Source organism: Oncorhynchus gorbuscha, linkage group LG24, assembly GCF_021184085.1.
Source record: "Oncorhynchus gorbuscha isolate QuinsamMale2020 ecotype Even-year linkage group LG24, OgorEven_v1.0, whole genome shotgun sequence".
Lineage (NCBI taxonomy): Eukaryota > Metazoa > Chordata > Actinopteri > Salmoniformes > Salmonidae > Oncorhynchus > Oncorhynchus gorbuscha.
Window position 1 is genome coordinate 50489455 of NC_060196.1, and position 12936 is coordinate 50502390.

General features: G+C 44.9%; 1 protein-coding gene across 1 annotated transcript in view; it reads left to right on the top strand.

Moving 5' to 3' along the window:
• The window catches only part of LOC124012837 (calcium-binding mitochondrial carrier protein Aralar2), an 89750-nt gene that overhangs the window by 65600 nt on the left and 11214 nt on the right, over nucleotides 1-12936 (top strand). The window contains exons 14-15 of the mRNA XM_046326830.1: nucleotides 2409-2549; nucleotides 11607-11745. Of these exons, the coding sequence (XP_046182786.1) occupies nucleotides 2409-2549; nucleotides 11607-11745 (280 nt within the window). The remainder of the gene's footprint in view (nucleotides 1-2408; nucleotides 2550-11606; nucleotides 11746-12936) is intronic.

The following is a 12936-nucleotide window of genomic DNA, read 5'->3' on the forward strand; positions in this document are numbered from 1 at the left end:
ACCAGGCAAGTCAATTAAGAACAAATTCCTATTTAGAATGATGCAAGATGCAAAAGGCCTCCTGCTGGGCCGGAGGCTAGGATCAACAAATAAAATGAATGTAGACAAAACACCACAAGAGAGACACACACCATCACAGTATATAAAGTGAAAAGAAAGTGACCTAAGACACATCATGGTATCAACAACATGACAGCAATACAACATGACAACAACACAAAATGGTTGCATCACAAAATGACAACAGCACAACAGGGTATCAACACAACATGACAACAGCACAACAGGGTATCAACACAACATGACAACAGCACAACATGGTATCAACACAACATGACAACAGCACAACATGGTATCAACACAACATGACAACAGCACAACATGGTAACAGCACAACAGGGTATCAACACAACATGACAACAGCACAACATGGTAACAACACAACATGGTATCAACACAACATGACAACAGCACAACATGGTATCAACACAACATGACAACAGCACAACATGGTATCAACACAACATGACAACAGGACAACATGGTATCAACACAACATGACAACAGCACAACATGACAACAGCACAACATGGTATCAACACAACATGACAACAGCACAACATGGTATCAACACAACATGACAACAGCACAACATGGTAACAGCACAACAGGGTATCAACACAACATGACAACAGCACAACATGGTAACAACACAACATGGTATCAACACAACATGACAACAGCACAACATGGTATCAACACAACATGACAACAGCACAACATGGTATCAACACAACATGACAACAGGACAACATGGTATCAACACAACATGACAACAGCACAACATGGTAACAGCACAACATGGTATCAACACAACATGACAACATGGTAACAGCACAACATGGTAACAGCACAACATGACAACAGCACAAAATGGTAGCAGCACAACATGACAACAGCACAACATGGTAGCAGAACAACATAACAATAGCACAACATGACAATAGCACAACATAACAATAGCACAACATAACAATAGCACAACATAACAATAGCACAACATGGTAGCAGAACAACATAACAATAGCACAACATAACAATAGCATAACATGGTAGCAGCACAACATAACAATAGCACAACATAACAATAGCACAACATAACAATAGCAAAACATGGTAGCAGCACAACATAACAATAGCACAACATAACAATAGCACAACATAACAATAGCACAACATGGTAGCAGAACAACATAACAATAGCATAACATGGTAGCAGCACAACATAACAATAGCACAACATAACAATAGCACAACATAACAATAGCACAACATAACAATAGCACAACATGGTAGCAGCACAACATAACAATAGCACAACATAACAATAGCACAACATAACAATAGCATAACATGGTAGCAGCACAACATAACAATAGCACAACATAACAATAGCACAACATGGTAGCAGAACAACATAACAATAGCATAACATGGTAGCAGCACAACATGGTAGCAGCACAAACGTGGAAAAGACCACAGCCATTGCCACACCGCACCCCCAGCTCCAGATACCGTAGCTGTGCATGAAAGCTGTGCCGACCTTGAAGCTCTCTGAGAAGAACCTGTCTGGGCCTGTGGCTGGGGGTTTTATCTCCAGTACCAGGTATACAGTTGGAGCGTTGTGGAGACAGAACCCCTCAGGCAGGGTGCAACTGAAGACGGATGGTTCAGAGACTACAGACACACTGGGAGCCAGTCTACAGTGAACACCCATTACTGACAGACCTAGGAGCCAGTCTACAGTAAACACCCATTACTGACAGACCTAGGAGCCAGTCTACAGTAAACACCCATTACTGACAGACCTAGGAGCCAGTCTACAGTAAACACCCATTACTGACAGACCTAGGAGCCAGTCTACAGTAAACACCCATTACTGACAGACCTGGGAGCCAGTCTACAGTAAACACCCATTACTGACAGGCCTAGGAGCCAGTCTACAGTAAACACCCATTACTGACAGACCTGGGAGCCAGTCTACAGTGACCACCCATTACTGACAGACCTAGGAGCCAGTCTACAGTAAACACCCATTACTGACAGACCTGGGAGCCAGTCTACAGTAAACACCTATCACAGCCAGTGTAGCCTATGTGAACTGTCCTGTGTGTGTATGACATTAGTCAGACCTGTGATGTCCCTATCAGGGCACCATCGGTGTACGCTGATGGTCACCCTCTGTTACATACTGTAGCTCCAGTGGTCACTTATAGCCCATTCTCTTACAGCTGTTTTACAAAAAGATTCCCCTTGTGCTGCTGCTAATCCAGGTTTCACGAATCCCTATTCCGTTAATCCCCACTTTGTGTGTGTTTCCGTGTGTGTGTGTTTGTGTGTGTGTCCAGGCGGGTGGATCTCAGGTGATCTTCACCAACCCTCTGGAGATTGTGAAGATCCGCCTGCAGGTGGCTGGAGAGATCACCACCGGCCCCCGTGTCAGCGCCATATCTGTCATCAAGGACCTGGGTTTCTTTGGTCTCTACAAGGCAGGTCCTCCTGTACACTACTACACTAAGTACTGTATTAAAAGACAGGGACTATTAGGTCACAGCTGTACTCAAACACTAATTTTAGCAGTCTACATGTCTATTTTGATACTTTTGGTTTCTGCCTCCCCTAGTACTTCACTAGCACTACACAGCGTCATCCAGTCCTCTACACAGCGTTCTCCCCAGTCCTCTACGCAGTGTTTTCCCCAGTCCTCTACGCAGCGTTCTCCCCAGTCCTCTACCCAGCGTTCTCCCCAGTCCTCTACGCAGCGTTCTCCCCAGTCCTCTACGCAGCGTTCTCCCCAGTCCTCTATGCAGCATTCTCCCCAGTCCTCTACGCAGCGTTCTCCCCAGGCCTCTATGCAGCATTCTCCCCAGTCCTCTACGCAGCGTTCTCCCCAGTCCTCTACGCAGCGTTCTCCCCAGTCCTCTATGCAGCGTTCTCCCCAGTCCTCTCCTCAGCGTTCTCCCCAGTCCTCTACGCAGCGTTCTCCCCAGTCCTCTCCTCAGCGTTCTCCCCAGTCCTCTACTTAGCGTTCTCCCCAGTCCTCTACGCAGCGTTCTCCCCAGTCCTCTCCTCAGCATTCTCCCCAGTCCTCTACTTAGCGTTCTCCCCAGTCCTCTACGCAGCGTTCTCCCCAGTCCTCTCCTCAGCGTTCTCCCCAGTCCTCTACTTAGCGTTGTCCCCAGTCCTGTCCACAACGTTATCCCCAGTCTTCTATGCATCGTTTTCCCCAGTCCTCTATGCAGCGTTTTCCCCAGTCCTCTACACAGCGTTTTCCCCAGTCCTCTACGCAGCGTTCTCCCCAGTCCTCTACACAGCGTTCTCCCCAGTCCTCTACACAGCGTTGTCCCCAGTCCTCTACACAGCGTTCTCCCCAGTCCTCTACACAGCGTTGTCCCCAGTCCTCTATGCAGCGTTTTTCCCCAGTCCTCTCCTCAGCGTTTTCCCCAGTCCTCTATGCAGCGTTTTCCCCAGTCCTCTACACAGCGTTATCCCCAGTCCTCTACACAGCGTTGTCCCCAGTCCTCTACACAGCGTTGTCCCCAGTCCTCTACACAGCGTTGTCCCCAGTCCTCTACACAGCGTTTTCCCCAGTCCTCTACGCAGCGTTTTCTCCAGTCCTCTATGCAGCGTTGTCCCCAGTCCTCTATGCAGCGTTTTCTCCAGTCCTCTATGCAGCGTTGTCCCCAGTCCTCTATGCAGCGTTGTCCCCAGTCCTCTATGCAGCATTGTCCCCAGTCCTCTATGCAGCGTTGTCCCCAGTCCTCTATGCAGCGTTTTCTCCAGTCCTCTACGCAGCGTTGTCCCCAGTCCTCTCCTCAGCGTTTTCCCCAGTCATCTACGCAGCGTTGTCCCCAGTCCTCTCCTCAGCGTTGTCTCCAGTCCTCTACGCAGCGTTGTCCCCAGTCCTCTCCTCAGCGTTCTCCCCAGTCCTCTACGCAGCGTTGTCCCCAGTCCTCTCCTCAGCGTTCTCCCCAGTCCTCTACGCAGCGTTCTCCCCAGTCCTCTACACAGCGTTTTCCCCAGTCCTCTATGCAGCGTTTTCCCCAGTCCTCTACGCAGCGCTGTCCCCAGTCCTCTCCACAGCGTCTTGTAATAAATCAATCAGGTATCAAGGTAAGACCCAGATGCAGGCCGTGTCGAAGTAACAATGTTTATTACAGCAACAGGGAAAAGGTACAGGATGGCAGGCAGGCTCAGGGGCAGGCAGAGTGGTCAGGCAGGCAGGTACAGAGACGGGACAGGCGAGGGTCAAAACCAGGAGAGCGAAAAAAAAAGAGGCTTGGAAAAACCAGGAGCTGACAGGACAAACGCTGGTAAGCTTGACAAAACAAGATGAACTGGCAACAGACAAACAGAGAGCACAGGTATAAATACACAGGGGATAATGGGGAAGATGGGTGACACCTGGAGGGGGGTGGAGACAATCACAAAGACAGGTGAAACAGATCAGGGTGTGACAATGGCACACTTCAGACAACCATGGTGAATGTTACTGATAGATCAAATGTTACAATGATAAAAAGTTTGATATCATTTTTGCAGATTCTGATGGTTGCTAAAAGTGGAAGCTGACAATATTACTGTTATATCTCTCCCGTTTAGGAACTCTAAATCGCTTTTGCACAGTAGGCATCATTTCACTTGCCGATAATGTTGCATACAACGTTTAAAAGGTCTATTATTATCATTGAACACAATCAAAGTTAATATAAGCCCTAAATGCCTTCAATTGCCCAATTAATAGACAGGTCCAATTTAGCCCTCTTTTTTAACAACGTGATATTGCGCTCCAAGAGAACTTGAAATAACATGTCAGTAATTAAATAATCGAAATAAAAGCCTAGTGTCTATAAATATTGAGGCATATCATGTGAAATAGGCCTTGTGAAATAATTGTAAAAAGCAAAGATACTGTTCCATGTAGGTCTAGATTATTTATGGATTAATCATGTAGAAATATCAAAACATTCTTTCAACTCTAACTCTAAAGCAATTGTATGTGGCACAGGAACCACTGACTGGCTGCCTTTTTCTATGATCAAGGCACCTGCTGGTAACTCTTAACTGGTTAGGACAGCTCACGAGGTCTCCTAAATATGTAGACTAGATGGGAATCTTATGACTAAAGAGGCTTGGATGCATAGCTTTTATTTTTACCGATAAGAGTAGGAGTTTAATGTCTCTATTCTTATCACTTTTTCTACTCTGAGACGTTTTGTGGATAGCAGGTGTTATTTTAGAACTACCGTGGGTCATTCTCTTTATAGAGAGGTTGCTTTTTAAAAGGGCACCGATGATCAGTGTCTTTGATGCACGAAGCCTTTTAAAGAGTTCTGATTTAGGCTTTTGTCACTTGTTAAAACTGTGGGTTTTAACACTTTTTTGGGGTTTCATTTAAATGAAAGCTTTAAAAACATTTAAAAAGCTCCAGGTCCTTTATCCAGAGCTTGCAGATTCTACCCCTTTCTCTTTCTGTGGCAAAGTTTCAGTTCAGTTTCTTCCCAGGTCCTTCCCATGACAGTTGTCTGTGTTTGTCAATCAGTGTGTGTGTGTGAGAGAGAGAATGCTGAACCTGGTGCCTCCACTTGTCTTTGTGTGCGTGTGCGTGTGCGTGTGCGTGTGCGTGTGTGTGTGTGTGTGTTGTGTGTGTGTGTGTGTGTGTGTGTGTGTGTGTGTGTGTGTGTGTGTGTGTGTGTGTGTGTGTGTGTGTGTGTGTGTGTGTGTGTGTGTGTGTGTGTGTGTGTGCTCCATTATGTCTATAAGAATGCTGAATCCGGTATGACAGTGGTGGTGCCTCCTCTAGTCCTCCCCTGTGTCTGTGTCTCCTGTCCTGCTTCTGAGACAATGTGCATTCAGAGAGAGGAAGAGGGCCGGGAGGGAGGACTAGCGAGCTCCAGACGGGCTGGCTCCTCAGGGCTGTGCCCAGGCACAGAGCATCCTTTGTCAGGCTAATTACCCTCCCCCTCAGCCTCTCTCTCTCTCTCTCTCTGCCTCTTCCTGCTACCTACCTCCGCTCTGCTGCTGGAGGGGCTGACTGACTGACTGACTGACTGACTGACTGCCTGGCTGGCTGACTGACTGACTGAATGGCTGACTGGCTGGCTGACTGACTGAATGGCTGACTGGCTGGCTGACTGACTGACTGACTGACTGAATGGCTGACTGGCTGGCTGACTGGCTGACTGACTGACTGAATGGCTGGCTGACTGACTGAATGGCTTTATCAAGACAAACCTATTCACTCATATAAACACATACCTGTATGTACTCCAGTGCTCATACACACAGGCATTCAGATAGACACGGTCTAAGGAGATTGTCTAAGGCACAGCATCTCAGTGCTAGAGGAGTCACTACATACCCTGATTTGATCCCAGGCTGTATCACAACTGGCCATGATTGGGAGTCCCATAGGGCGGCGCACAATTGGCCCGGGTCTGGCCGTGGCAGGCCGTCACTGTAAAATAAGAATTTGTTCTTAACTGACTTGCCTAGTTAAATAAAGGTTAAATTAAAAAAAAAGAAACATACTAACAATCAATCATACTATATACACTGTCGTGTCTTTACTATCATTAACTGAAGACTTGTAGTTTTATCAAAGATTCTCTGTAATTAGTTGTTTAATCAACTGTTTAATCACGTAACTAATTAACTAGGAAGTCGAGGCACCAAGGAAAAATATTCAGATTACAAAGTTATCATTTCCTAAAATAACTTTTCAGATATTTTATCTGATCAATTAGTCTTCGAATGAATGAATGATTTACTTTACCTCACGTTAGTCTCATTGGTTATCTACACGAACCCAGTCTTCACTATGAGTCATCCATACATCAATTGTCTTAAATAATTTATTTATTACTAACTAAGTAATTCACAGAAATACATAAACAAACAAACAAACAAACAAGGTAAATGTGGTAACATTAAATGATAGGGGAATGTGCTCTAGTGGGCTAAACCGGCATGGCGGCTTGTTAGACAAAAAGGGGAAGTGGGGGTCGACTAAGATGTCACTACAGAGTGATAATTATAACAATTGAAATGCTAATCCTTTGCACATGAACGCTCACTCATTCGGGAACAATTGCAATCAATATATATATATTTACGCTCAGTGTGTCGTCTTGATCGCTGGTGAAAAGTTCATTGTCGTTCTTCGCGTTCAATGATACCGAATTCCTAGCTGCACACTAGTAATTAATATCAAAGACTTGTTCTTATTCTGTCGGTATCGATAGTCTAAGAGTTTAACCACGTGGTATGGTTAAAAGATTCAGCAATGGTCTACAACCTTTATCCTCCTAATGGAGAAAAACATGGTTTGCAACCTTTAGCCATCTCGTAATTGAGGTAAGCTCGGTCTGCTGATCGAAAATCTGAGTGGGATTTTTATTTGGAATGGCAGAAAAGGCTGTCCCAGGATGTCTGACCCCAACTTGGCTCAGGGGTGGTCCTCTGATTTAGTTCAAATCCAATTCTCTTTTTGAGTTTTCCTTCATTAAACAGTCCAAAATCACATTGTAAAATTGTGTAAACAGTATCATACTCACTCATTCATATTATACAACAATTAGATGTACACCTCATATCTGAGGCTATTATATAAACAGCGTTATGGTAATGTGGCCACACCGTCTCCCATGAGCTTCCCCAAGTTGTGACAAACGGACCAGTAGCTGGATTCTTCACCGATCTTTTATACTTTCTCCGGAACATGAAATTTGTTCGTACCTCAAGTTCTGTGAGGTGGAAGGATTTCCTTTGTTCTACATGAAAATCTACTCTCTCTCTACTGTGTGGCCATGTGGCAGGGTCTTCTCAGGAATTTACGATGTCTCTCTGACCACAGCAACCTAGTTGAAGGAGGCAAGGGGGAGGCATGGATAGGGGGATGTGCTTGCTATACCCAAAGATGCCAACGGCATGACAACACCATGTACTATCCCTCATTCATAGCCATATACAGAAGGAGATACATACTGTGTATTATGTACAGTTGAAGTCGGAAGTTTACATACACCTTAGCCAAGTACATTTCAACTCAGTTGTTTCAAAATTCCTGAAATTTAATCAGAGTAAAAATTCCCTGTTTTAGGTCAGTTAGGACCACCACTTTATTTTAAGAATGTTAAATGTCAGAATAATAGTGGAGATAATTATTTATTTCATATTTTATTTATTTCATTACATTCCCAGTGGGTCAGAAGTTTACATACAGTCTATTAGTATTTGGTAGCATTACCTTTAAATGGTTTAACTTGGATCAAATGTTTTGGGTAGCCTTCCACAAGCTTCCCACAATAAGTTGGGGGAATTTTGGCCCATTCCTCCTGACAGAGCTGGTGTAACTGAGTCAGGTTTGTAGACCTCCTTGATTCCACATGCTTTTTCAGTTCTGCCCACACATTTTCTATGGGATTGAGGTTAGGGCTTTGTGATGGCCACTCCAATACCTTGACTTTGTTGTCCTTAAGCCATTTTGTCACAACTTTGGAAGTATGCTTGGGGTCATTGTCCATTTGGAAGACCACTTTTTGACCAAGCTTTAACTTCCTGACTGATGTCTTGAGATTATATATACACCTAATTTTCCATCCTCATGATGCCATCTATTTTGTGAAGTGCACCAGTCCCTCCTGCAGCAAAGAACCCCCACAACATGATGCTGCCACCCCGTGCTTCACGGTTGGGATGGTGTTCATCGGCTTGCAAGGCTCCCCCTTTTTCCTCCGAACATAACGATGGTTATTACATAACATAACGATGGCTTTTTTTTATGGCTGTTTTGGAGCAGGGGCTTCTTCCTTGCTGAGCGGCCTTTCAGGTAATGTCAATATAGGACTTGTTTTACTGTGGATATAGATACTTTTGTACCTGATTCCTCCAGCATCTTCACACGGTCCTTTGCAGTTGTTCTGGGATTGATTTGCACTTTTCGCACCGAAGTACGTTCATCTCTAGGAGACAGAACTCGTCTCCTTCCTGAGCGGTATGATGGCTGCGTGGTCCCATGGTGTTTATACTTGTATACTATTGTTTGTACAGATGAACGTGGTACCTTCAGGTGTTTGGAAATTTCTCCCAAGGATGAACCAGACTTGTGGAGGTGCACAATTTTCTTCTGAGGTCTTGGCTGATTTCCCATGATGTCCAGCAAAGAGGCACTGAGTTTGAAGGTAGGCCTTGAAATACATCCACAGGTACACCTCCAATTGACTCAAATGATGTCAATTAGCCTATCAATTAGCCTATATCAGCTTCTAAAGCCATGATATCATTTTCTGGAATTTCCCAAGCTCTTTAAAGGCACAGTCAACTTAGTCCAGTGGGTCAACTTCTCACCTACTGGAATTGTGATACAGTGAATTATAGGTGAAATAATCTGTCTGTAAACCATTGTTAGAAAAATGACTTGCGTCATGCACAAATGTATCCTAACCGACTTGCCAAAACTATAGTTTGTTCACAAGAAATTTGTGGAGTGGTTGAAAAACAAGATTTAATGACTCAAACCTAAGTGTATGTAAACTTCCCACTTCAACTGTAGGTATACATTGTCATGCATTCACACAGGTCTGTCACCTCAACTCTTGGCCTGACCATACTTCAGAAAAAGAAGAAACAAGGCATAATATATTATGGATAAAGTATAATCACATTAATCACAGTACAATTACAGTAGATTCACATGAATCACAGAATAATTACAGTAGATTCACATGAATCACAGAATAATAACCGTAGATTCACATGAATCACAGAATAATAACCGTAGATTCACATGAATCACAGAATAATAACCGTAGATTCACATGAATCACAGTAGAATCATAGTAGATTCACATGAATCACAGTAGAATCATAGTAGATTTACATGAATCACATAATCCCTCTCCAGCCTCAGCAGGCACAAGGACGAGCCTGTCTGTGAATGTGAACCAGGGCCCTGGCGATAGTATCTGGAGCTTTTCAGCAGGCAGTCTGGCATGACGGCCCTGGTGGGTAGGGGACAATGAAGCAAAGCCTTTGAGGACAGCAGAGATACCTGTATAGGGAGGTATCTGTGCAAACTGTGTATGAGTGGTAGGATTAACCCCAGCAGTTAAATGAAGCCTGTCTAAAGCACTTCTCCTGGCAGCGTCCCAATTGGCAACCTATTCCTCTATATTGTGTACTACTTTTGACCAGGGCCCAAAGGGAACCCATATAGGGCTCTGGTCTGGTAGTGTACCATGTTGGGAGTAGGATTCCATTTGGGATGCAACCTGGCTTTAAACTACTCTGTTGAAGGGAGAACCCTTCCTTTTCCCTTCCCTTGCCTCAACCCCACCTGGATGCAGCCACGGGGGGGGATAAGATGAAACGTAATCTGGTTGAAGATATGGCTTTGTTTACAGTGACGGACAGAAGCAATCTTCCTCTTCTATTCCTGATGTCTCATCTTTTACTCTCTCTTCATCTCTCTTGTTCTCTCTCTCGCCCTCTCTCTCTTTGTCTCTCTTGCCCTCTCTCTCTTTGTCTCTCTCTTTGTCTCTCTCTTTGTCTCTCTCTTTGTCTCTCTCTTTGTCTCTCTCTTTGTCTCTCTCTCTCTCTCTCTCTCTCTCTCTCTCTCTCTCTCACACACACACACTCGTCTCACCAAAGCAGGAGAAGAGAAGTGAGAAGAGAAGTGAGAGAGTTGACCGAAATTAGGTAAATTAGCTAAAACATGCAACTTGACTTGGAACGGGCCAATCACTGAAGCTTGACCTTAGCGGAATCCATCTGAATGCCTTCAGCGGAAATAACGAACCGAGAAAAGTAACGGAGGAGACATGAAAAAGAGCACCTCTGATGAGTTGTAGCGAAGGGCCCAGAGTTTTCCTTGGTCAGGTCACATGGTCAGCAGGAAACACTCCTAGCCCTGCCCTAGTGATGTGTAAGGTACCGGTTTTTCAAACACAGAGGGACAGGAACAGAAACCAGTCTTAGACATTTTGTGGTTAGAACTCTCGGAAATAAAACCACAAGCTATGCTATGATAAATGATGTTCCCATGGAACTGGAAAAATCAAGACTGTTGAAGGTAACATCTTTCCAACCAATAAAACATGTTTATTTATGGTATATTTTCAAAATCAGGGATGGAAAGAGGAAAAGTGTTACAGTACTCTATGTGAGTCCTCCTCAAAGAATGTTTGTGTCTCTTACGAAACTTATTTTCTCTCCCTCCCACCTTTTCAATTCAGTTCAATAATTCTCTCCCTCCCACCTTTTCTCTCCCTCCCTTGTCTCCCTTCCTCTTTTTTCACCCCCTCCTTTTTTCTTTCTCACTGTCTTCCCCTTTGCGTTATGCACGTCACCTTGGCATAAGGACGGAGAAAAAAATCAGGGTATCGTCAAAGATAGACAAAAACATCTCCCTCTTTCTCTCTCTCCCTCCCTTCTTGTCTCCCTCTTCCTCTATTTTGACTCCTCCTTGTTTCTCTGTCCTTCCCCTCTCAATCCCCCCTCTCTTTCCTCACACCTCTGTCTCTCCTGTATCTCTTCATCATCCACAGGGAGCCAAAGCCTGTTTCCTGCGAGACATCCCTTTCTCAGCCATCTACTTCCCCTGCTATGCGCACGTCAAGGCCTACATGAGTGATGAGGATGGGAGGATCGGACCAGGCAAGCTGCTGTTTTCAGGGGCCATAGCAGGTAAGATACCATGTGGTTCAGACCCAGGGTCTTTTGAGAATTGTCTGTCTCTGCCTGGTTCCCTCTTTCTGTGGTTCTTTCCCTCTCTCTCCGTATCTGTCTCGATCTCTCATTCTCTCGGCCTATATGATAAAGTATATATACACATCCAAAAACTTCAGGACAAATGAATAATACAAAAAATACAATGTTTTTCAACCATATTGGTCAATGACGATCAGAAGATGACGATTCAGAGGAAAGAAACAATACTGTTAAAATGCCACTATCACAAGCTAAATAAGGAACCATTCTTGGGGAAGCAGCAAACCATGCATGAGTGTCCCTGGTGGTTGGTGAGCCACCACATGGACCCCAGCCCAGAACCAAGGCCCCGGCTCCATCCCTCTAACCTCCATTCCTCCATCCCTCTATTCTTCCTTTCCCCGATACATCCTTCTAACCCTCCATCCTCCATCCCTCCAGCCTCCATCCCCCTAACCATCCCAACTTCCTGGCTCCAGGCCTAGGGCCCCAGTAGCCGCCGGCGACCGCAGGCTCAATCGTGGTCATTCCTAATTAGAGTGCTCAGTGATTGGCTGGGGTTTGGAGCTGAGCACTGAGGGAGAAGACAGAGCCCAGAGAGAGAGACCGCTTGCCTGCCTGCCAGCCAACAGGGTCGGGATGGGATGACTTTCCACTGCTAACATATAGGAACTGGCAGCCTGAGCTGTGTCCCAAATTGCACTCTATTCCCTACATAGTGTGTTATTTTGACCAGGGCCCATAGGGTCCAATGCCTCTCTCTCTCTGGACCCATAAGGCTCTGGTCAAAAGTACAGAATAGGGTGTTAGTTGAGATACTACCTGTATGTTAGGAGTGAGGTGCTGAGGGAGGTGAGGATGGGACCTGTGTTAGCCATAAACAGATCCTACTCTCACAATACTGGCAACCCGGAGGAAAGGCAACCAACAGTTTTGATCCACAGTCTTACAAGTCTCTTTCTCCTCTTCATACACGAAAATATGATCTGGAGTGAGTTTGTAATTCTAATATTTTTTATTGGAGGGGGTTTGTCTTAAAGAAAACAGTGTATAAAAAGACGAGCGTGGAAGCCAAGTCAGGGTGGTTTGGAACATCATAAGAAAAGGATCAATATTTATTTTGAATCCTGAGGGATAATGTTGGTCAGTACTGTAGTTCTGCTCTTC